The sequence below is a fragment of the Xenopus laevis genome, chromosome 4L (genome assembly GCF_017654675.1).
Source record: "Xenopus laevis strain J_2021 chromosome 4L, Xenopus_laevis_v10.1, whole genome shotgun sequence".
NCBI classification, from domain to species: domain Eukaryota; kingdom Metazoa; phylum Chordata; class Amphibia; order Anura; family Pipidae; genus Xenopus; species Xenopus laevis.
In genome coordinates, this window is record NC_054377.1 from 140339335 (window position 1) to 140365858 (window position 26524).

General features: G+C 40.0%; 1 protein-coding gene across 1 annotated transcript in view; it reads right to left on the minus strand.

Moving 5' to 3' along the window:
* Positions 1-21643, minus strand: part of LOC108714709 (interleukin-17 receptor C) — a 58222-nt gene extending 36579 nt beyond the window's left edge. Inside the window, exons 1-5 of the mRNA XM_018259163.2 lie at positions 20690-21643; positions 4797-4818; positions 2177-2332; positions 1752-1880; positions 694-821 (exon numbers count right to left, since the gene is read on the minus strand). Of these exons, the coding sequence (XP_018114652.1) occupies positions 694-821; positions 1752-1880; positions 2177-2332; positions 4797-4818; positions 20690-20767 (513 nt within the window). The 5' untranslated portion in view covers positions 20768-21643. The remainder of the gene's footprint in view (positions 1-693; positions 822-1751; positions 1881-2176; positions 2333-4796; positions 4819-20689) is intronic.
* Between the last annotated feature and the right edge of the window lie 4881 nt (positions 21644-26524).

Genomic DNA, 26524 nt, shown 5'->3' on the forward strand with positions numbered 1-26524 from the left:
AAAATCATTTACAGTTCAAGCAAAACAACTATCCCGTACAGATTCTTAGTAACATAATAAGTTAGGTTGAAAAAAAGGCACACGTCCATCAAGTTCAACCTTTTAAGTCTGTATATAACCTGCTTAACTGCCAGTTGATCCATAGGAAGGCAAAAAAAACCAAAAAAATTTGAAGCCTCTCCAGTTTGCCTCAAAGGGGGACAAAATTCCTTCCTGACTCCAAGATGGCAATTGACCCAGTCCCCGGATCAACTTGTAGAAATAAACTAGGGTTGCTGCCTGTTTGGTTTTGACCCTAACAGTTTGGTTTTTTTTAGGGCTGTTTGGGTCACAACCACCTATCATGTCTGATGTCAAAACCCCACCCACTTGAGGAGCAGACATGCCACCAAATGTCATATTCCCGCCCCCATATTTCACTGCTCCTCCCTTGAGTCCATAATCTCACCCCCTTTGTCCGGTTTTTGCAGAAGTCAAACATGGTAACCCTAACATAAACATATGAAGGAAAAATTTGCTCTGGTCTGGTAACATATGCACCTGCATCCAATTGGCTGTCAGCTTTGACTGGTCTAGAACATATTTGATTGGCTGCTCTAGGCTACTTGACTGATGCAAATTTTCCCTTTGTACCTATATAAATAGCCATAATGTCCTTCTAGTTTAGTGATATGGCAGAGACTGGATACCTACCACTTGCACAGTGCCTGTACGCGGACTGGGAGGTATAGAAGATATGGGCATGCGTACAGCCACCATGATGCAGGAACGGCTATGGGGTCCGTTCTGGGATATGTAGAAGATGGCACAGATGGATGAATCTGTTTCCAAAAAAATAAAAAATATTCATGAAGATACATTTAAAGGGCTTTTAATTAACAATTAAATTTTTTAAAAGAATCTTTTTCACTGGCCATGTACATAAAAAATAGCTAATTTTCTCAAGGCCCAATATGGACAAACATTTAACCCCTCAGGGCAATGATCAGAACCCATAAAGGTTCCCCTGATCTGTGGTTTGATTTAAGGCTTTGTTGTCAGGATTTTCAGCCCTGTCTAATCAATATCTGAAGAAGGCCTTATAGCTTAACAGTTGGAAAGGAGATTGTTTTGGGCCTTGGTCTGGCAAGTTTGGGCACCTGTCCTCACCAAACATTAGTGCATATACAAACAAAATAGAGAAATGATCTACAACTGCCTCCAACTCCTGTTGATTCTCCTGAAGATTCTACGCAATATATTGGTAATATTAATAATGTTAAAGGGGTGGTTCACCTTTACATTAACTTTCGTATGTTATAGAATGATTAATTCTAAGCAACATTTCAATTGGCCTTTATTTTTTTTTATAGTTTTTGAACTATTTGCCTTCTTCTTCTGACTCTTTCCAGTTTTCAAATGGGGGTCATTGACCCCATCTAAAAACAAATGCTCTTTAAAGCTACAAATGTATTGTCATTGCTACTTTTTATTATTCGTCTTTTTATTCAGGCCTCTCCTATTCATTGTTTTGCCTTCTAACGGGTGTCATTCTGCACACGTCCAACGATTAGAAGCAAGGAATACTTCCAATTGTTGGACATGTGCAGCATGAAAACCAGTTAGCATACAATCATACTTGCCAACTGTCAGCTTCCACAGGTAGTCTAATGCCTTTGGTTGCCATGCATTTATCACTCTCTACATCATACTAAAAGTCAATTTATAGGTGAACAACCCCTTTTACACTCAGCACTTCCACCAGCACATACCATTATTATGAAATCTGTGGTCTGAATAGTCACTTGAAGCTTCTTCTTCTTCTTCATCGTCATCTTCCATCTCCGCCTCTTCATCATAATAGTCATTACAGTCTTCAATTTCCAGTTTTCCCATTCCCTCTAGAGTTGATTAGGGGTAAAGTGAATTGAAAGAGCTAGAAATTCATCATATCAGTTCTACAAACATTTACTTTTATATTTATTACAAATGACTCTTCTTGGTCACTCTGCTGCACACTGTTGTAAGGATTCAGGAGTAGAGATGTTTATTTATGTACTACAAGGGGCATACTTATTCAAACCAGTGCCTGGCAGGTGCTGTAGCTGTGCCGTATAGTGAAATTCTTACTTGGTGCTAGTGGCAATCACTAGAATAGTCTATAGTTGAGTCAATTAATCATAATTGTGTAAATTACCTGTTAAATAGGTAAGTGATATCTCCAGTTCCACCACCACACAAAGAACACAGTTGTTCTCAGACATGCATTTAAGCTCTGTCTTGGAAGTCATGCGTGTAGGAATCAAGACAGGAGAATGGGCTTCATACAAATCGCCGGGGAGGCAAAACATATCTGTGCCGAGAAAAATGAGTGGATGAGGGGAGAACAGGAATTGTTTCAGTAAACAGCTCTGTAAATGAAATACTTATATTGAATGTGAAATCCTGTCTTCCTTTTTACGGAAATCTGATGAATTTGACTATTAACAAGCAAAATTTAGACTCAAAATGTTGACTTTAAAAAGTCACACTTTTGTGTTTTAACAGTCCAAAAAAACTGACTTTTTTCTTCTGTAAATACTCAAAATTATGAGATTAAAAATCAGACTTGAAATTTTAAAGTCATAATTATGAGATTAAAAGTCAGAATTTCAACTTTTTAAAGTCATAATTATGAGATAAAAAGTTAGAATTTTGAATTTAAAAGTCACATTTTTAAACTCATAATTATGAGATTTGGGGGGTTCAAAGTCGAAGGATTTTACTTCGACCATAAGTAAATGTGCCCCTAAAAGTCAGAATTACACTTTTATTTTTTGACGTTACTGTTCCTTTAAGAAAAATCTCAAATGTGAAAGGCCTGATTCTGTGAGTTCGAGTTCCACAACCCAAAACTCGAATTGCCCGACAACTCAAATGATCAGAGTGATTCGAAATTATTATTTTTTGGCGAAAACTCGATCAATTAGATTTTTTGAGTTGCGGGACTATTTTTTTCTTAAGTAAGATGCCATTCTAGTTTCTAGAGTTCATTTGAGGTAAAAATAACTCTAACACTTAGGGGCCCATTTACTTAGCTCGAGTGAAGGAATAGAATAAAAAAAAAACTTTTTTTTGGCTACTTCGACCATTGAATTGGCTACTTCGACCTTTGACTACGGCTCCGACTTCGAATCGATAATCGAAGTACTGTCTCTTTAAAAAAAACTTCGACCCCCTACCGAGGTGCAATGTTAGCCTATGGGGAAGGTCCTCTTAGGCTTCCTAGCAATTTTTTGGTCGAAGAAAAATCGTTCGATCGATGGATTAAAATTCTTTGAATCGAACGATTTGAAGGATTTAATCTTTCGGTAACTATTTGCGGTAAATCGATATTCGACTGCCAAATGTAAATCCTTCGACTTTGAATATCGAAGTCGAAGGATTTACATTCGGCAGTCGAATATCGAGGGTTAATTAACCCTCGATATTCGACCATATGTAAATCTGCCCCTTAATGTTTGATAAATAACCCCCTTAAAGTCAGATTTTTTACTGTTTAAAGTCATAATTATTAGATTAAAAATTAGAATTTTGTGTCTAAAAGTCAGAATTTAATTATTTTTATTATTATTTTTATTTTGTACTTTTAAAACTCATGATTATGAGATTCAAAGTCAGAATTCTGAATTTAAAAATCAGATTGTTGATTTTTCAAAGTCATAATTATGAGATTTAAAATCATAATTTTGAATTTAAAAGTAAAATTTTTGACTTTTTAAAGTCATATTTATGAGATTAAAAATCATAATTTTGATTTAAAAGTAGGATTTTTTACTTTTTAAAGTTGAAATTATGTGATTAAAAATCACAATTTTGAATTTAAAAGTCAGATTTTTGACTTTTTTTAAAAAAAAACTGATGAGATTTTTAATTAGGAGATTAAAAGTCAGAATTTTGAGTGTAAAAGTCACAATTTCAACTTTTTAAAGTCATAATTATGAGAATAAAAATCTGAATTTTGAGTTTTAGGGGCCCATTTAGGAATAGAATAAAAAAACCTTCGAATTTCGAATGATTTTTTTGGCTATTTCGACCATCGAATTGGCTACTTCGACACGAACGATTCAAACTAAAAATCGTTCAACTATTCGACCATTCGATAGTCAAAGTACTGTCTCTTTAAAAAAAACTTTGACCAAGTACTTTGCCACCTAAAACCTACCGAACATCAATGTTAGCCTATGGGGAAGGCTTTTTTTCCTTCGATCATTCGATCGGCGTAATTTCGGTAAATCCTTCGACTTCGATATTCGAAGTCGAAGGATTTTACTTAGACGGTCGAATATCGAGGGTTAATTAACCCTCAATATTCGACCCTAAGTAAATGTGCCCCTAAAAGTCAGAATTACATTTTTAAAGTCATAATTATGAGATTAAAAATTAGAATGTTGAGTGTAGAAGTCAGCTTTTTTTTTTTACTTTCTAACGCCATAATTATGTGATTAAAAGTCCGAATTTTGAGCTTTAAAAGTCAAAATTCATCATATTTTATTATTTTTATAACATTTTTTGTATTCTCCAGTAGGGACTCCAACCATCCAAGATTTTCTGCTCCCGCCCATTATTACAACTCAATGTTTGGTATGAAATGCATTTAACAGTTCCCATCATCCGCACCCACCCACTGCCCAAGGACAAATTGCTATAAAACCTCTTGTTATGTAGAACACTCCCTACTATCAGCAATGTACTCAAATATGCAGTGATATCCGCTTTTCTACATATTTCTTCTCTCTACGGAATGCAGAAAAACCAGAATCAAACACAATACTTACCAGACAATTTGCAACTCAGGTCCTGAAATAAAAAGAGAATAGTGAATAATAGGAAAATTACACGTTACATAGGCAACCTGCAGCACTGTACTTGTTGCTGAATTACAACTTCCAGAAAATTTTTTGAATTTTAGATAAATATTTAGGATTAAGATTGGGCACAAGATTAACCACCTTGATGGCTGCAGGTTGGATGTACCAGGGGTCACTGTTGATGCTTAAGATTACATAAACGTTAAAAAAAAAATTGGAGACCTAGGTCAGGGAGTTCAGAGTATCACTCATGTATTATAAGGGATATTGTAAATGATAAGGATATTAGAAGTCACTGAGTTATACAGGGAACTCTGAGTATCACTCATGTATTATAAGGGATAATGTACCCCCTACTGTAAATGATAAGGATATTAGAAGTCACTGAGGGTTCTGTGACCATATAAAGGCACAAGGCTGCAGGCTGAGTTATACAGGGAACTCTGAGTATCACTCATGTATTATAAGGGATAATGTACCCCCTACTGTAAATGATAAGGATATTAGAAGTCACTGAGGGTTCTGTGACCATATAAAGGCACAAGGCTGCAGGCTGAGTTATACAGGGAACTCTGAGTATCACTCATGTATTATAAGGGATAATGTACCCCCTACTGTAAATGATAAGGATATTAGAAGTCACTGAGGGTTCTGTGACCATATAAAGGCACAAGGCTGCAGGCTGAGTTATACAGGGAACTCTGAGTATCACTCATGTATTATAAGGGATAATGTACCCCCTACTGTAAATGATAAGGATATTAGAAGTCACTGAGGGTTCTGTGACCATATAAAGGCACAAGGCTGCAGGCTGAGTTATACAGAGAACTCTGAGTATCACTCATGTATTATAAGGGATAATGTACCCCCTACTGTAAATGATAAGGATATTAGAAGTCACTGAGGGTTCTGTGACCATATAAAGGCACAAGGCTGCAGGCTGAGTTATACAGAGAACTCTGAGTATCACTCATGTATTATAAGGGATAATGTACCCCCTACTGTAAATGATAAGGATATTAGAAGTTACTGAGGGTTCTGTGACCATTTAAAGGCACAAGGCTGCAGGCTGAGTTATACAGAGAACTATACAGGGAGTATCACTCATGTATTATAAGGGATAAAGGTTTGGGACCCCCTTTGTATAACATATAAGAGTGCTCTGTAAATCAGGTTGAACATTAATCCAGGATTCATTTCCTTTAATCCTATGTGCTACCTGTTTATTTAATTATAGATCAACTTGCTGACCACAGAAAATGACATAATTACTGCTTTTACTTTAAAAAAAAAATGTTTTTGAATATAATAAAACTTTGCACCAGGTCTCATAACACACATCAACCCATCAGCAGTTAGCATTTGCTGGTCACCAATTTGAAAGCAAATAAATGATTGGCTGATACATTTTACAAGACCTTGTGCCTCTTTTCTAAATGTTTGACCCAAATTATAAACTTTCCCATAAATACAGAATCCAGTCCAGCCCCCTGACAGCTGCTCAGCTGTGGGATGTTCCCAGTGTCGGACTGAGATGCCAGGGGCCCACCAGAAAACCTTAGACCGTGGGCCCACTTTCCAAACTATTATTCCCCCTCACTCAACCTCTTTATTCTTCTAGTCTTTTATATTTACTTCCATTTCTAAGCATTTTTTTCCATAAAGAAATAAGGAATGACCATGAACTTGGCCACATAGTTAGAAGCAAAAGGGCCCACTGACACCCGGGCCCACCGGGAGTTTTCCTCGTATCCCAGTGGGCCAGTCCGACACTAAGAGGCAGATTTACTAAGGGTCGAATTTCGAAATTAAAAAACTTCGAAATTCGACCCTCGAATTGAAATCAAAGTTGAAGGATTTTAGCGTATTCAATCGATCGTACGATGGAACAATTAAATCGTTCGAATTGAACGATTCGAGCAATTTTTATCTAAGGATTTCTATTAGATAAAAAAAAAAACGTAAAAAGCTTAATTTGGCGAAGTATGAAGTCGAAGTTTTTTTTAAAGAGACAGTACTTCGATTATCGAATGGTCAAATATTGGAACTATATTTACTTCGAATCGAAGTCGAAGTTAATTCGAAGTCGTAGTATCCTATTCGATAGTCGAAGTATTAAAAAAATTACTTTGAAATTCGAACTTTTTTAAAGGGATACTGTCATGGGAAAAATTTTTTTTTTCAAAATGAATCAGTTAATAGTGCTACTCCAGCAGAATTCTGCACTGAAATCCATTTCTCAAAAGAGCAAACAGATTTTTTTATATTCAATTTTGAAATCTGACATGGGGCTAGACATATTGTCAATTTCCCAGCTGCCCCTGGTCATGTGACTTGTGCCTGCACTTTAGGAGAGAAATGCTTTCTGGCAGGCTGCTGTTTTTCCTTCTCAATGTAACTGAATGTGTCTCAGTGGGACATGGGTTTTTACTATTGAGTGTTGTTCTTAGATTTACCAGGCAGCTGTTATCTTGTGTAAGGGAGCTGCTATCTGGTTACCTTCCCATTGTTCTTTTGTTTAACTGCTGGGGGTAAAAAGGGAGGGGGGTGATATCACTCGAACTTGCAGTACAGCAGTAAAGAGTGATTGAAGTTTATCAGAGCACAAGTCACATGACTTGGGGCAGCTGGGAAATTGACAAAATGTCTAGCCCCATGTCAGATTTCAAAATTGAATATAAAAATAAATCTGTTTTCTCTTTTGGGAAATGGATTTCAGTGCAGAATTCTGCTGGAGCAGCACTATTCACTGATTCATTTTGAAATTTTTTTTTCTTCCCATGACAGTATCCCTTTAACTTCGAAAATTCACTCGAGCTTAGTAAATCTGCCCCTGGATGTTCCACACAATTTCAGACAGGTAGAAGTATCTGCAGATGCCGATCAATAACAGTGCCATAAACTCTTTGTGTCGTGAGCTTTAATATACAACAAAGGTCAATGCGTCACTGGGACTGTTCCCTCCTGTGTCCAATTCACCAGAAACATAATTTCACTGAAATAGATTGCCAGTAAAACAATTCTTCATGGAGATAAGAAATATTTTAATGCATCAATATAGCAAAGATATCATAAATACCACTACATAAATACCCTTTGGCCTCTGTTCAGTTTTTACTAAGCATGTCACATGACCACTGGAACAAGTCAGGGGTTTAACCAAAAAAACAAAAAAAAACAAAAGCACCTAATAAATTGAAACAAAGAATGTAATCCCACATTTTAAAGATGACCTCCATATGTATTAAAAGTTTGCCCCAGGGTCAGTAACCCTTAGCAGGACAGGACTGTTGTTTTCTTAAAGGGGTTGTTGGAGCAATAGACGGAAATTAGCGAAGCGCAGGAAGAAGATTACCGAAGAGGAGAAGATGGCGCCTTTGAGCTCTTTTGCACCCCCATTTGAAAGCTGAAAAGAGTCAGAAGTAAAAGGCAAATAACTAGAAAAATATAAAAATTTATTAAAAATTAAGACCAATTGAAAAGTTGCTTAGAATTGGCCATTCTAAAACATACTAAAACTTAACTTAAAGGTGAACCACCCCTTTAAAGGGATACTGTCATGGGGGAAAAAATTTTTTTTCAAAATGGATCAGTTAATAGTGCTGCTCCAGCAGAATTCTTCACTGAGATCCATTTCTCAAAAGAGCAAACAGATTTTTTTATATTCAATTTTGAAATCTGACATGGGGCTAGACATATTGTCAATTTCCCAGCTGCCCCAAGTCATGTGACTTGTGCTCTGATAAACTTCAATCACTCTTTACTGCTGTACTGCAAGTTGGAGTGATATCACCCCCTCCCTTTTCCCCCCCAGCAGCCAAACAAAAGAACAATGGGAAGGTAACCAGATAACATCTCCCTAACACAAGATAACAGCTGCCTGGTAGATATAAGAACAACACTCAATACTAAAAACCCATGTCCCACTGAGACACATTCAGTTACATTGAGAAGGAAAAACAGCAGCCTGCCAGAAAGCATTTCTCTCCTAAAGTGCAGGCACAAGTCACATGACCAGGGGCAGCTGGGAAATTGACAAAATGTCTAGCCCCATGTCAGATTTTAAAATTGAATATAAAAAAAATCTGTTTGCTCTTTTGAGAAATGGATTTCAGTGCAGAATTCTGCTGGAGTAGCCCTATTAACTCATCAATCATTTCGAAAAAAATTTTTTCCCATGACAGTATCCCTTTAAAGAAAAGGAAGAATGAGAAAAGAATTTCTCATAAGAACCAAGTCAGGATTAAGAACCCTATGCTTAACACCGTTTTTAAAAGTGCAATGGCTCTGTCATTCTGTACTGAGAAGCGAAAACCCTGAAAGACATGCCAACAGGCGGGGAATGTAGGTTGTTTGCTTTCAGAGGGGCCTATGGTGTATAAATGTAATGTCTATTGAAAGAAGCATCTACAGTATCTGTCCCTTTTTGTTCTCTGGTTCTGACTCTTATAACAATGTACAATTAAACCCAATTATACGCATTGCAAGGGCATACCTCCCAACATTTTGGAAACAGAAGGAGGGACAAAGAAATTTGCGGTGAAATTTGTTTAACCACGCCTATTTTTGTGACCACACCCCCTAATAACCATGTTCATTTTACCAAATTTGTCAGGTTATGAAAGTTTGAACACATTTCTGTGTTTTTTATGTGTTATTACAGTTTTGCTAATGAAGATAAATTGCCCTTTAAGCTGCAAGCCACAGTTTCCCCCAGAGACCTGCTTATCTTAAATAGTTACAATTGTTTTTGTGCTTATCTTAAATTGTAACAAATGTATCTAAGTGCAGCTGCCACGTATTCTGGGCTCTACCAAAAGGCAATTACGTTTCAGAAACTTTGTATCTATTTCTGTCTGTTCAGTGCAGGAGATCAAGGAGAACTTTGGGACATTTCAGTAAAGGCCCACATACACGGGCCGATAAAAGCTGCCGACAGACCGAGTCGGCAGCTTTTTGGCCCGTGTGTGGGGCCAACCGACGAGCTTTCCCGATTGATATTTCGACTTTCGCCAGATCTCAATATGGCGGTGTTATGAAGGGAGACTTACATCAAGGAGGTACACACATCATATTGCTACAGGCGGGTTAAAAGTTCCCTTCGGATCATGGCCGCATCTCTGCGTGTATGCGGCCCCGCAATCCAGTCGCCCGTTCTCCTGCGTTATGATCTGATCGTTGGGCCCTAGGGCCCACGATTGGATCAACCCCATATCGTCCACTTCAATGTGGGCATATCGGGCAGAGATCTGCTCATTTGGCGACATCGCCAAATTAGCAGATCTCTACGTCTATGGCCACCTTAACAATCCAGGACCAGTGGCGGAACTGCCGGGGGAGCAGGGGGTGCGAGCGGGCCAGGGCCCGCACCCCCTCAGGACCCCCCCGGCAGCCCATGCGCCACTCAAAATGCGGGCCGTACGGAAGGGGCGGGACGGGCTGCGCGTCACGCACCAGGGCCCGCCCCCCTCTAGTTACGCTACTGTCCAGGACTTCAGGTTGAGCTGTCAAAATCTGGACTGTCCCACGAAAAACGGGACAGTTGGGAGGTATGAAGGGGACCCCCAAAAATAATAAAAACATGTAGGAAAATTTAAAATGGGAAGGGGAGGTAGTCAGGGTTTCTCTTTAAAACCGGTGTAAAGTGCAAAAAAATGACTTAAAATGCAGGAAAATTCAAAGTGTTTCATGAACAATCCCAGGGGATAAAGAGGTGTTTTTAAGCAAAATGGGACACAATTATAAAGTAAAACCTGACTTAAAGGGGTGGTTTGCCTTTAAATTAACTTTTGGTATGTTATAGAATGGCTAATTCTAAGCAACTTTGGCCTTAATTTTTTTCGTTTTTTTAATTATTTGCCTTCTTCTTCTGACTCTTTCCAGCTTTCAAATGAATATCACTGCCTCCATCTAAAAAAACAAATGCTCGGTAAGGCTACAAATGTACTGTATAATTATTGCTGCTTTTTATTACTCATCTTTCTATTCAGGCTCTCTCCTATTTATATTCCCGTCCCTTATTCAAATCAACTAGATTGCTGACATTGCAAACTGGAGACCCGAAGAATAAAAATCTAAATAACTCAAAAACAATAATTAAAAAATGAAACCCAATTGCAAATTGTCTCAGAATATCACTCTCTACATCATACTTCAAGTTCACTCAAAGGTGAACAACCCCTTTTAATGTGCTTCCATTAAAATGGATTGGAACAGGAAGGGACTGCAAAATAAAAACACATGCAAGACAAATAATTGGGGTTACTTTGAGTGTAACAGGAATCATTTCACCTCCAGGTCTGTGACTCAACCAGTTCTGCTACATTCTGCTACATCAGGGCAGAGAAAATTGACAGCCAGACAGAAACTGCTTTCAGTGGCAATAACTATAGAACTATAAAACTACTGGACTTTGAACTTCTCTTTAAGGCTTAATCAGATCCGATGCGATGAAAGGAAACAAATGCGTCAAGACGGATGCGACGAAAAAAAGGCAAGTAATAAAAACGTCAGACCTAGTTTCTGCATGCATCTGACACAACACAACACGGCTGTCGGATGCAATTGCTGCACGTTACTTCTTCATCTGACAGTTGTGTCGTGTCGGATGCACGCAGCGACAAGGTCCGACATTTCTATTACTTACCTTATTCGATCCATCTCGTCGCATCCGTTTCCTCTCATCGCGTCAGATCTGATGTAGACGCATCGTGTAGTTCCAGCCTAAAGGTAGTTCACCTGCAAGTGAACTTGTAACATGATGCAAAATAGCAGAATTGATGCAAATTGCCATTTCGTGTCTAATCAAAGGGGCAGTGAAAGTAGGGGGAGAAGTATATACTCACAGTTCACCCCAGTCCACGGGTGCAACAAAAATTGTGAGTTTTTTCTCCAAAAAATAACAAAAAATATAATTAAAAGTTCAAGCCATACAGGTGAAGGCCTAACGCGTTTCATGCCTGTTGGGGGCACTTACGCATAGGCTGGCATAGGCATAACTTGTAACATGATGCAGACAGCGATAGTCTCAGTCTGAGATAATCTGCAGTCAGTTTTGTGTAATTTTTGCTGTGTTTAATCTGTGTGGTCTGCCTCTTTCCTGCCTGATATGAAAAAAATACAATTGTTGAGGGGGTCTCTGAACCCAGTGACCACAAAGCAAATGAATCCCAGATTGTATTTTTTTTTAAAAATGACTTATTATATAGGCCCTCCTCCAATTATCTCCTCCAGTTTACCATTTAAGTCACTGCCTGGCTGCTAGGGTAACTGGGAGCCTAGCAACAGTTTCAATTCCAAACTACGAGTTGTACAATATAAAGTTAAATAATTCACATAATCATAAAAAATTTGTCTTTGTGTCTACAGGCAGAGGGGTGGGGGCCCCTAAAGCAGCAGCCGTGGTGGGCCCTGGCCCCCAGTCCAATCCTGGCCACCAGTCCAATCCTGGCCCCCAGTCCAATCCTGGCCAAAGAAGGCTAAATTGAGTGTAGATTGAAACTATTCACAAAGGTTTGGGCATTAGCCCAATTACTGACATTGCATGCACCAGAACTGGTCCAGTCCTTACACAGTGTCGGACTGGCACCGGGATACCAGGAAAACTCCCGGTGAGCCCAGGTGTTGCTTCTAAACATTTGGCGAATTTCATAGCCAGTTCCTATTTCTTTATGGGGAAAAATGCGTAATAATAAAAGAATCTAATAAGTAGATATTAAAGACTAGTAGAATAAAGAGGTTGCTCGAGGAGAGAAGGAATAATAGTTTGGAAAGTGGGCCCATGGTCTAAGGCTTTCTGGTGGGCCCCTGGCATCCCAGTCCGACACTGTCCCTACACCAAAAAATATTTACCGCAACTACAGCCTGATTTCTAAAAATGGATGTTATTTATAGTGATAAGTGAAATGTTCACCAAATTTCACTACAAAAACATCGCCCATACACTCCAATGGGTGAAAAAATTTGTAAAAAACATTGTCACCCATTGATTTCAATGCATTTTGGCAAATTTCTACTGTTTGGTGGATTTTTGGCGAAGCAAAATGGGTCAGATTTGCCCATCGCTAGTTATTTACACCTCTATTAGCACATCTAGCCAAGGCACTATCTGCAGAGAGATTTTATGTTCTCAACTTTGAGTCCCAATAGAAATACCATAGATTGTAGGGATTCACCAAATCCACTATTTTAGATTCGGCCAAACCCCCGAATCCTTCGTGAAAGGTTCGGCAGAATACCAAATCCTAATTTGCATATGCAAATTATGGGTGGGAAAGGGAAAACCTTTTTTGCTTCCTTGTTTCGTGACAAAAAGTCACGCAATTTCCCTCCCGTCCCTAATTTGCATACGCAAATTCGGTTCGGCCGGGCAGAAGGATTCGGCCGAATCCGAATCCTGCTAGAAGAGGCCAAATCCCGAACAGAATCCTGGATTCGGTGCATCCCTAATTGTAAGCTCCCTGTGCGTAGGAACAGTGAATGATGTATAATCTATGTGGAACAATTTCACATACCTCCCAACATTTTGGAAGTAAAAAGAGGGACAAAAAAATTTTTCCCGCACGTAGCGCAGCAATTTTTTGACCACACCCCTTTCTGTGGCCACACCCCCTAATTGCCATGTTTGTTTTACAAAATTTGGCAGGTTATGAAAGTTTGAAAATATTTCTCCTTATCTAAACTGTGTTTTTGTGTCTCAAAATTGTTACAAAGTATCTTATTTGCACCTGTTAGCTGTTCTGTGCTCTCTGCTAAAAGCCAATTGAGTGAGAAACTTTGTTTCTTTTTCTGGCTGTTCAGTGCATAGAAAAGAGGGACTTTCCAGTACAAATGAGGGACTGTGGGTTGAGCTGTCAAAAGAGGGACTGTCCCTCCGAAAAAGGGACAGTTGGGAGGTATGATTTCATAGTGAGCTGGCCCTTTAAGTTGGGTCACTGTACAAATTTGCCTGATATGTATAAACACAAAACAAGTGACTGCTAAATCCACAAGCAACACAAACTAGTAACAACGGCTTATATGTACCAAGCCTCGGAAACCCAGGTCCCTTTGTACCCGAGCACCCGTGGCACCTTTGTTTGCTTTTTAATCAACATGGGGCTGATTATTTGTGCTGCCAAAGAATGTGGACGCTTCACTTCTGAGCGATAATACGGAATGAGGAAGGTCAAGTTTTAGAGCAAATGGGCGTGGGCTAAAAAGGCAATTACTGTTCTCTTTATAGACATACACATGGCACGAATACAAATAGTATCACTCACCCATGACCAAGACATCACTACAGTTGTGTTATTATCTATTCACTTATCTGTAACAAGAATGGAGACTACAGGCTTCTAGCATGTTCCTGACACCAATTCTCATGAACCCACAGAAAGAAACTTAGAATGTATTTATAGGAGAAACAGGTTGAACTGCTGCATGCCCCACCAACAAATTGTAGCACGCTAATTACTCTTGGGGGCAGATTTACTAAGTTTTGAATGATAAATTCGAATTTGAATTTGTGAGGTTCTTTTTTGGTCAAAACTCACAATTTTGAGTTTAAAACCACCAACTCGAATTCGAAAATTAAATTCGAAACCAAGATTTATCATCCCCCTACCCTGGATGTAACTGGAATTCGATAGGTCGCCACCTAGAACCTGCTGAGTTGATGTAGAAGTCAATGGCAGAGATCCGCTGACCTATTGAAGTTAATAGCCTTCCTGACATTCGAGGAGAAAAACTCAATTCCAATTGCGTTTCGAATTCAATCAGAGTTTTGGGTCTCTAACATTTGTTTAGACGTTCAAGATTTTACTTAAACGAGATACAATCGAGTTTCGAGATCGAGTTAAAGATGGAAAGTAATTGAAAAAAGTCTTTAGGGTCCGTCTACTAAAACGCCGTAAATTTGACAATATGTTTCCGCTGCAAATATTTTTCCGCTAAAATATTTGCAGCGACTAAGTTTACTAAAAGAAGTCATTGTGATCACTTGCGGTAACTACGTTGACGAACCAGCTTACGTTAGCGTTCATTTTAGCGAGTTGCAAATATTCTCAAAAAAACAAAACAATTTTGGCACCGGTCCCCAGTCCAAAAATGGTTGAGGACCCCTGCTATATAGTACTTGCCTAACTGCCAGCTAATCCAGAGGAAGGCAAAAAGAAAACCCCATCTGAAGCCTCTCCAATTTGCCTCAGAGGGGAAAAAGATGCAATTGGACTAGACCCTGGATCAACTTGTACTATGAGCTATCTTTCATAATGCTTATAATTTGGTTGCTATGGTCCAAATTACCCTAGCAACCATGCATTGATTTGAATAAGAGACTGGAATATGAATAGGAGAAGCTTGAAAAGAAAGATGAGTAATAAAAAGTAGCAGTAATAATACATTTGTAGCCTTACAGAGCATTTGTTTTTTAGATGGGGTCAGTGACCCGCATCTGAAAGCTGGAAAGAGTCAGAAGCAAAGGCAGAAGGCAAATGATTTCTAAAAAAAAACTATTAAAAAAATCAATAATGACAACCAATTGAAAACTTGCTTAGAGTTGGCCAATCTATAACATACTAAAAGTTAACTCAAAGGTAAAACCCCTTTGATTCACTAACTATTCGAGCATCTTCTCTTTCACGGATTTAGAGTAATTTATAGTACAGCTATGAACTCGTTTAGATCTGTTTTGGGTTCATTCACAATGAATCATAAGGAAATAGTCACTGAATCATGGGAAAAAGAGTCATGCAGCCCTATAAGTGTACAAAGCCCTTGCGAATGAGCTCCTACCGGTGTTACACCCTTATAATTCCCATCTTGGCAAAGCATTTGGCCAGGAATTAAGAAAGATTCTGTAATCTTTTATAGTCTATGGACACATGAAAACAGTAGACCTTCCCGATCAACCACGTTCCTAGGGAATGACTGCAATGGTACAAGCTTAACCCCCGCATTGCTAAGGTGCATCACTACATTAATATTTATGTCTCTGGGTTGCACAGTATAGAATTAACCAGTTGGAACACTTACAGTCAGTGAGTCATGCCCAAGCACCGCCACTCACATCTGTTACAACATACCTACCATATATGTGGCTTGTTTTATGTTACAGAAACGCCTCTAATGTTGCTTAAAGGAGAACTAAAACTTAACTAAAGAAGTAGCTTTTAATATGTTGAACATTATGTTTTGAGCTTTTGTACTAGCCTAAGGCAACCACAGCCCTTTAGCAGTAAAGATCTGTGTCTCCAAAGATGCCCCAGTAGCTCCCCATCTTCTTTTCTGCTGATTCACTGCACATGCTCTGTGCTGCTGTCACTTACTGAGCTTAGGGACCCACTCACAATATACAGTACACATAGAATAGAAATGTCACAATATAAGGCTGATTAGTAATTAATAAACATAATTACTACATGGCAGCACAGAAACCAGTGCAATTAGCATCAGAATTTAATAATCAGCCCAGTAGTATCAGCTTATATTACAGACCAACCTCACAACCTATCTTTTTAGTGAACAGGCTTTTGCCTGAAGATTTTGTAATCTTTTTTTAGATACACTGTTTTGTAACACTTGGAATGATCAAATCTACTTTGCACAGTTTGACCTTGCATCATTACAGCTTGCTTACGGATGTTACACATGGACATTTTTTGTTGCTTTTTTAACACTATGTTTTATGGGACTATATATACAATTGCAAGCTGAAGGGCATGGTTTTCAATTTTGTATGCTAATTTATTGTAATAAGTCGCTCATTAAATTGTCTGCACAATGATCATTGTAGTATGCTTGATAAAGGGGCTCGCCCCGAAACGTTGCACATTCGCACCTAATAAACCAGCAAGGGGTAACCCTGCATGAAGTTTCCTTGAGTGCCAGTGTTTTACTATTTGAGGATTTAGTGGAGGATGCCGTACTCCTAACACTGTGCACCAGGTGTTCTCATTTCATAAGCTTTAGGAGTGTGCTCTGCCTCACCTTTCTTTACTTTTCATTAGTAGCCATTTAAAAGCTGGAAAGATTCAGAAGAAGGCAAATAATTCAAAAACTATTAAAAAATATATAATGAAGACCAACTGAAACGTTGCTTAGAACTAGCTATTATATAACATACCAAAAGTTAACTTAAAGGTGAACTAATCTTTTAAGGGGATGATATTATGTCGCTCCGACTTTTTTTAAAAAAAAATTGGAGTAGGGTGACAGTTAAAAAATATTGTTGAGGCAATTGAGAATTTGGTGTACTCTGGTGGAAAAAAATTACACTCCAATAGCTAGCATGACATTTATAAAAGTGGTATTTAGACAAACGGTACATATAGCAAAAGCAACTATTACGGATAATTACAAGGAAAACACTCTGTCTGATATCAGCAGCCAGAACTGGCAATAGATGGGCAGTGTGGAAAGAGATGGAGTTCAAGTTTGCCTTGAATAATGCAATGTTATGAAATTTGTTGGCCTGCAATGCCCTGGCATATTAATATGTAAATGATACTTTACACCGGGTGTTTTTGAAATGTTTTGGTTCCTTTAGCTGTGGACAAAAAGAAAAGTCCCTATCAGCGTGACAGGCTTGTACTAACTGCCGGCTGAATTGAGACTGCTCTGCATTGTTCTGAAACCTGTTTGTAAATAAATATTGTGGGTCAATGTCATACCTTGAAATATTGTATCTACTATAGTAGTAGTAGATGTCAGTCTTGCACTATGGAGAAGTGAAAACGAGAGCCCCACCCAAAAAGCACACAAAATAAGAGCAGCCTGCAAATTGTCATTGATAAAAAAGAAATCAATGCTTTCAAACATTGTAAATGTTAGCGTTTTTGTTTATATTCCTAGCACTGCTGGTTCTGACTCTTCAAAAGCTGTAGCAGAAGCTAGCTGAGCACCCCTCCTCTGGAATGCTCTCCCCGGTCTGTCTGACTTGATCCCAACCTTTCTGCTTTCAAAGGATCTCTTAAAACGCACTAAAGGTGGCCATAGACGTAGAGATCTCTCCCCGATATGCCCACATTGAAGTGAGCGATATCGGGCTGATCTGATCGTGGGCCCTAGGGCTAGGATTGCCACCTGGCTGGTATTTTACCGGCCGGTAAAACTGATGCTTGATGCCAATGTTATTAATAGTAAAAAAACAGCAAGAATTTAGGAAGGCCAGTATTTTTTTCCAGAAAAGGTGGCAACCCTACCTAGGGCCCAACAATCGGATCATAATTCATTCAATACGGGTGGTTAGATGGCTGGACCGCATACATGCACAGATCCGACCGCGATCAGACGGGATTTTTTAACCTGCCCCATCAAGATCTGGACAACTTTCAGCCAGATATCGATTGGGGAAGCCCGTCGGAATGGCCCCACACACAGGCCAATAAGCTGCCGACTCGTTCTTTTATCGGCCCGTGTATGGGTGCCTTTATTTAGAGAAGCCTACCCTAACTCTGCTTAACTACCTAATTCAATACCACATACAGTACTACATCTCTCACCCACTTCATTATGATCTGCCCACACCTTGTGTCTTATTCCCCATCCTTTAGATTGTAAGCTCTTTTGCACAGGGCCTTTCTCACCTTTTGCACCGGTATTGGTTGTGATGTATGTAATTCCATATGTTCTATGCATGTAATCCATGTGATTTAGTTGTATAAACACATTTACTTTACAGTGCGGCGATATATGTTGGTGCTATATAAATACATGTTAATAATAATAATAATAATAATAATAATAATAATAATAATAATAATAACAGAGCTGGAGAAGAACTGACTTCTGCTACTTGGTTTCAGAAGCAGAGAACTGAAAGGAATAAACTAATACAACTTTCAGTACCAATTTCATTTACAAAAAACTGTAGAAGTTGGAATTTTGCTTAGAATAATATTTTCTTTCCTTATGTAAAAAGAAAATTTTGGGTGGAGTTCCCCTTTAAATGTTGGCAGCTATAAAGGGTCTGAATGTTACTTTATCTGAGAAGTTGGCAGTTCGGTGGCCAAAGAACACTGATTTGTTTGTTTTGGTCGATAACTTTAAAGGGATACTGTCATGGGGAAAAAATTTTTTTTCAAAATGAATCAGTTAATAGTGCTGCTCCAGCAGAATTCTGCACTGAAATCCATTTCTCAAAAGAGCAAACAGTTTTTTTTATATTACATTTTGAAATCTGACATGGGGCTAGACATTTTGTCAATTTCCCAGCTGCCCCAAGTCATGTTAACACTTGGGGCCTATATAATGCCATGACTGCCCAGAAAAGGGGCCAATATTACTGATTTAATATATTATATATATTATATTATCGATCCAATTGCCGCCCATCACACAGTATCTTAAAGGGTTGTTAACCTTTTTTGAGAAAATTTGAAATTGGTTTTAATTTTTTATTTAAGTTATTTACCTTTCAATTCAGCAGCTCTTTGGTTTGCAGTTTCATCAGTCTGGTTGCTAGGGTCTAAATTACCCTAGCAACCATGCATTAATTAGAAATGGAGACTGTGATATGAATAGAGAGGCCTGAATAGAAAGATGACTAATAAAAAGTACCAATAAAAGTAAATCTGTAGCCTTACAGAGCATTTGTTTTTTTAGATGGGGTCAGTGACCCCCATTTGAAAACTAGAAAGAGTTAGAAGAAGATAGCAAATAATCCAAACTATAAAAAATAAACAATGAAGACCAATTGAAAAGTTGCTTAGGATGAGCCATTCTATAACAAACTTAAAGGTGAACCAACCCTTTAAGGAACAGTAATACCAACAAAGTTAGTGTTTTAAAGAATTAAAATAAGGTGTACTGTCACCCTGCACTAGTAACTCATGTGTTTGCTTCAGAAACTCGACTATAGTTAATATAAACAAGCTGCTGTGTAGCCGTAGGGGCAGCCATTCAGCCAGCAAAAAGGAGAAAAGACACAGGTTAAATAATAGATGACTGAAAAGTTCCCATTGTATTTTACAGAGCTTATCTGTTAACTGCTATGTAAACCAAAGCCTTTTCTCCATTGAATGGCTGCCCCCATGGCTACACAGCAGCTTATTAATATAAACTATAATAAACCAACAAAACATTTTTACCAGTGCAGAACTCTTGGTGTTACTGTTACTTTAAGTTAATGTTTACTATATTATAGAATGGCTAATTCTAAGCAACATTTCAATCAGCTTTCTTTTTTATAGTTTTTGAAGTATTCTTTTTCTTCTGATTCTTTTCAGCTTTCAAATGAGGGTCACTGGCCCCATCTAAAAACAAATGATCTATAAGGATACAACTTTATTCCAACTTTTTTATTACTCATATTTATATTCAGGCCCTGGTTGCTAAGGTAATTTGGACCCTAGCAACCACGTGGCTGACATTGCAAGCTGGAGAGCTGCTGAATAAAAAGCTAAATAACTCAAAAACCACAAATGATAAAAAATGAAAACCAATTGCAAATTGTCTCAGAATGTCACTCTCTGCATCATATTAAAAGTTGATTTAAAGGTGAACAACCCCTTTAACTTGGTAGCCACATTCATGCTAGAGCAGCCAGGCCCTGGTGGCTAGGGTAATTTGGACCCTAACAACTAGATAGCTGAAATAGCAAGCTGGAGAGCTACTAAATAAAAAGCTAAATAACACAAAACCCACAAATTACCAATTGCAAATTGTCTCATCTCTACATTGTACTAAAAGTTAATTTAAAGGTGATCAACCCCTTTAACATTGGCGACTTGTGGCCCTCCAGATGCCTTTAAGTAGGTGAAGCAGTGCTGGGAATTGTCAGCTTTAAACATGTGTTGGACCATTGATTTGCCATTACTGACCGATATTTTCACAGGTTGACTGGCCACCCCCTCCCATAGCACCCAGTAAATGTAACCTACCCCAGTGCAAGTGATTGTGCAGAATCCATAGTGCAGGGTAAGAGCCAACAGGAATACGATGACAGTCGGGTGCTTCATGGCTGTGGGTGGCTTTCCCAGTACGGTACAAAGTATCACTAATAAAAGAGGTTCCGTTGTTGGTCTGTCACGCAGCTCTTTGAATTATTGCTCTCAGGGGAGCGGTACTCATGTACGTGAGAGTAGGCAGTGGGGATTTAAAGGGAAAATACTGTATATAGGGAACTGTAAGAGTGATAAGCCCTTTAGAGGCAGCTACAGAGAGAATGAATTGGGGTTCCTTGGCACACAGTAGCAAGTCTTATAACCTGACTCTTCCTTCAACCTGGAGACGGAATGACAGGTCTTAAAGCCTTAATGGCACATCCCAGACTGCTATAGGGCCCAGGATGGTACGTCCCACAGTGTGGATACACAGGGTATCAGGCAATTCAGGTATCTGGGGTGGCACAATGCTTGTCCTTCATCCTGGGCACGGGGCAGTGTGTCCTACATCCTGGGCACAACTTGATACTGTCATCAGCATAGGGTTGCCACCTGGCCGGTGTTTTACGGCCTGACCGGTAAAAATGATGCTTGACCCCAATGTTGTTAATAGGGAAAAAAAATCTAAATATATAGGAAGGCCGGTATTTCTTTCCAGAAAAGGTGTCAACCCTACATCAGCACGGTACAGCTACTGATTGGGGCAAAAGATGGCACCGCAGTTATAGGATGTACAGCAGCTCCCGTATCCCACTTTATCCTGTGTGCCACTTGATCTCTCAATACACAGCTTCTTCCGAGCTTCACACAATCCAAATTCCTGGGCGACTCCTGGCACTGCAGCACCATACAACTGTATCCAAACTGGCTCCTCACAACTTCCTTCTCTCTCCGCTTCCTTTCCCACTACTGAAACTGCGTGTCCCTAAGAACTAGGACTTTGCCTCCCTGTCCCCTCCCCTTAGCTCTATGCCCCGCCCCTGCTCACCTGTCAGGGAAACCGGTCAACACAGACACTTAGTTATTTATGTTGTTGCTTGGCTGAGGAGCATGTGCTTATCACTATATAAATAAAAATATACAAAAATCTGCCCTCAGCTGCTGCCAGTTACAGGCCACCGGTTACCCGCTCACTGTTCCGTGTCTGCTTCAAACCCTCCCCACAGCAGCAGCCCTCAGTGAATCTGTGACTAGAAGGGGGCGTGATCACAATGTCTCCCTACAGGCTGTGTGTAACTTATTCACTTCCTCATCCCTTACTCATATCCCAGTTAGGGACTGAGGAAAATATATCACAGCACAAAAATGATACTTTATCTAATAAAGGGAAAAAAGTCTATAAATTGTATGTGTTTGTACATGTATTGTTTATGTGTGTGTGGACATATACTGTACATCTGTATGTCTATGTTTTAGTGTGTCTGTCAGTCTCTATGTTTGTGCTTTGAAGTTGGTTCCTTTTTCCATCAGTGAATAGTAACGAGTGAAATTTTTCCCCAAGTTTCGCCGCAAAAATTACGCCCATTGACGCCGATGGCTGATAATATTTGTCATGCATCAATTGAATTTATGCTGTCTCGCAAATTTTTCGCAAAGCGAAATGGGTCAGATTCTTCCATCCCTATCAGTCAGCGACGGGCCAAGCCGCCTGGGTGCCCTAGGTGACCCGGCCGACCACCACGCTCCCCCTCGACTAACACTGCACGCACATGCACAGAGCACGAGAGGGACTACAGGAGGGGAGAGAGTGTCGGAAGGGAGGGGAGAACAGCAAACATGGACTAGGGGAAGGCCGACTCAATAACCACGTGGCCCACAGGTACGGCAAGTTTGGGCCGATCTTGCACTCCTCTTCGCGGGTGGGGTGCGGGTTGGGCTCTTCTCCTGCTCTCCCTGCCTCGCCACCTTCAAATGCTGGCTTCCGACTTCCGGGTTCTTCTTTTATAGACGTTGCGCCTGCTCTCCCCACCCCTTTTATTACATCCACGGTGGGGCGGGTCCACCCGGGTCTATAAAAGGAACCCGGAAGTCTGCCTCGGGCAGTGCGGGTAGAGGGAGGAAAAGTGCCCTCCTTTCATTGCCCCCTAGGCAGGTGCCTCTATTGCCTACCCTTAGTTTCGCCCTGTGAATAAAGGTGTCCATACACGGGCAGATTTAAGTTGCCAATTTGGGTCCTTTAGAGAGATTTGGTAGTTTATATGCTCGGCTATGGGACCCAGATCTGGTTGCTTTGATTTCCTTTCAAGGACCACATTGGCTTTATGATGTCTACTCTCCACTGGCTCCTATTCCCACTGTTCCCAAGACCCCGAAGTGACGTCACTCATATGCGCAAATTACTCCGCGCCCTGAGTGCTTACTGTGCACACCCGGAGTTTAAAGGGAACATGCATAAAAAATCAGGAGAATGCTTAAAATTTGGAAGGATGCGATAGGAGACCAGGGGGAGAAAGCCAAAATTGGGTAACTCCCAAAAAAATAGGGGGGAGTTGACAGCTCTAGTGTAACTGGTGTTTTAAATAGTTTAATGGCCTTGGGCCACAAATGTAATAATAATCATAATATTAAACATTTATAGACTGGGGCAATTGAACCCTAAGCTGCCCTGAGGTGGCTCCTGTGATGCCCCCCCCCATACTGCTCTTACCTTACCTCGTGTCACAGCGGGTCCATGGGGGGAGCATCACTAGTGCACTAGAAGAGACGGTTTAAAACCAGAAATGTGTCTCTTAAAGTTACAATGATCTGCTTTTTGCCGCCCCAGGCAACTTGCGGGGCAATGCCTCGTGAGACAAGATTGCTGTACAAAAGCTACAGCTCCTTCCACTGTGGCCCGAAAAGGTTCAGATTTCAGTTGTCAAAAAATATGCAAGATGTATTTTGGCTATGACTGATAAGGAGCTATTTAGAGATGATGTTTGGCCACATTCTGTTCATTTCTATAATACTTAGAAGTGTATTCATCAAATGTTGGACTGTAACTTTCAGCTATTGATAAATAGGCCTCTAAAAATACTATAGTAATGAATAGAATGTGGGTAGGGGTGCCACCTTTTTGCCAATACTTTACTAGTAGAGGTGGGGGCCAGTCCACAAAAGGGAAGGTATGCCACCCCTAAGATTCTGCCACCCGAGGCCCAGGCCTTTGTGACCTCGCCACAAATCCGGGCCTGGAAATGAGGTGCTACTTGTGTTCACACCCAACAGGATTATTTTTTTAGTGTTTTGTTTGGTGTTACGCTGGAAGCATAGCCATGTACACAAACAGTACGGCTGCTCCAAAGCTCTGATATTAAAAACGAGATAAGCACATTCAACAGTATCTTGTATTGTTCTAAAAGTAAGGATATGTTAAAGGAGAAATACACTTCAACATAAAGTTATACTTAGCCTTCTGCACTAGTCCAAAGCCTCTGCAGCACTAGCAGTGCAGTGTGTTTTTTCTCCACAATGCAGTGTTTTTCCCAAACTTCCAGCATCATTGCAGCTGCATCCTGACCTCTGCATTTTTGTAATTTGGGTGTTTGTAGCTAACATTTGCAGAGCAAATTGCAACAATGTACCAACACATGCACCAGTGCCTACTGATGCGCACTTGTGGGCATATTGATGATAGTCCTGCCCCTTCTGCTGAATGATGCACAAGTGTGCCCATTAAAACTAGCGACCCCTGAAGCTACTGCCATCCAGGGTCCCCACAGTAGGTTGTGTCCATAGCTACTACAGACTTTCACTAAACCTAGGGAAGCAAACATTTTGCTGGCTGCATCACCACTTGGGACTGGATGGGAGATTTTGACATCTCCTGCCACCAAGTCCCCAGTGCAAGAGATTCAATGGGCCTAGTGTTGCCACCTTTTCTGGAAAAAAAATACCAGCCTTCCTATATCTTTATGGTTTTTCCCTATAAATAACATAGGGATCAAGCAGCATTTCTAACGGCCAGGTTGGTAAAATACCAACCAGGTGGCAACCCTAAATGGGAGATCTTGGGGGGAAGCAGGTTAGTGTGAGGATTGTGAGCAGCTGCGAGGGAGGTGTGAGCAGGGCAGCCATCAGGGGGGGACAGGAGGGAGAGTTGTAGGGGCCCGAGGGTAAGGGGGGCCCTGCCACGCCACACTTACTTGATTAGCCAGGCCCCCCAACTTTCTGAGAGCTGCTGACTTCGGCAAGGCATGGGCGTTTAAGGGCCCCTGGCCACCAATTTTCTCATAATGTGGGGGGGGGGGCTGGCCACCAATATTTCTTTTCTCATGTGGGGTCCTAGCCACCAATATTTTTTAATGGGGGGGCCCTGGCCACAAATGTTTTTTATGGGGGGCCATGACCACCAATATGTTTTTATTTTTTATTAACATGTGGGAACCCTAGTGACCACTATTTTTTGTTTTTTACTGTGTGGTGGGGGGCGACCTGTGGGGGTGGGGAGGGCAGACCTGTAGGTGGGGCTTGCGGTGGGTGCAGCCCAGGGGGCCCAGGAAATTTTGTTGTATGGGGCCCTGTAATTTCTGATGGCGGTCCTGGGTGTGAGTAGGGTTGCCACCTTTCTAGAAGTTATTTTCAGCCAGTTGGGGAGGAAAGGGGAAGAGAAAAAAGAAGAGAAAGTGTATTTTCCATTAGATTCTAGGCCAATCAGGGACGAGCCAGGGGCTGAACTTTCGCGTAGTACAAATTTATCGGCTACTTCATTGCCAGTAAATTTCTAATATACTGGGTGGCAACCCTAGGTTCAAGGGGGGGGGGGGCAGTGTGAGCAGTAGAGGGGCAGTAGAGTGGCACAGCATCTTGAAATCCAGCTATGGCACTAAAACAATTGCAAATTTATTCTAGTATTTAAAAAACACTATAAGTTTGGGGCACGGAACTTTACACCCATTTCAACAAAATGCACTTGCACTTGTGCTCCTCAAATGATTCCCCCACTAACCCCCCATCATCTGTTCTGTTGATTCACAGCACATCAGTATGACTTTAAGAACACTGCACTATTTATATATAATATACACGCCTCCAACTACTAAACCAAAATATTCCAGATTAATGGCGCCAAAGTCCAACACAAGCTCGTCAGCTGCCGCCCTTTTAGCAGTGTTTAGGTTCATAACCCTGTTTACTTATTAAACATATACTTATATGTTTACTTATGAAACATATAGCTTGTGAGTAAACCAATCAATCTGAGCTGCAAGTGACAAGTGCACTCCACAAAGCAAAAACGTCTTAGCTGCAGAAATCCTGAGCTCTTATATATATATATATATATATATATATATATATATATATATATATATATATATATATATATATATATATATATATAACAAACAAGGGAAAGTTGTGCTCACCACTAGTTTTTAAAATCATTAGGCGGGGGTGCAATGAGGGTTTGACCACAAAAAACATATAGACAAATACAAGAGTCCTCTGCACTCAACCCATTATCAATATATTTAAGACAGCGACATTTGTGCATACAGCTACTGAAAAATGCCTTACCCTTTAAACAAAACAGGGATTGTTTGTCCATATATTGCAATATATTTAAGCTGGCCAACTACGTCAAAGTCATCCCATATCTGGCCAGTCCTATGCTCAATTTTCATCTGATTCATTAAGAATTCTATGGTTTAATTATACATTTTATAAAAGGGACGAATACGTTTTACCTGCAACTTACTAGCTGCTTTCAAAGTAAAACTCCCAAACTTGGCTGCCCTTTTATTAGACACCAGTGGGATCACCTGACTATTTTATCAAGACCCAGATTCATGGTTAAAATCACATTAATAGTTAAAAACAAAATAATTAACCAATCAGTAAACAGCCTCACTT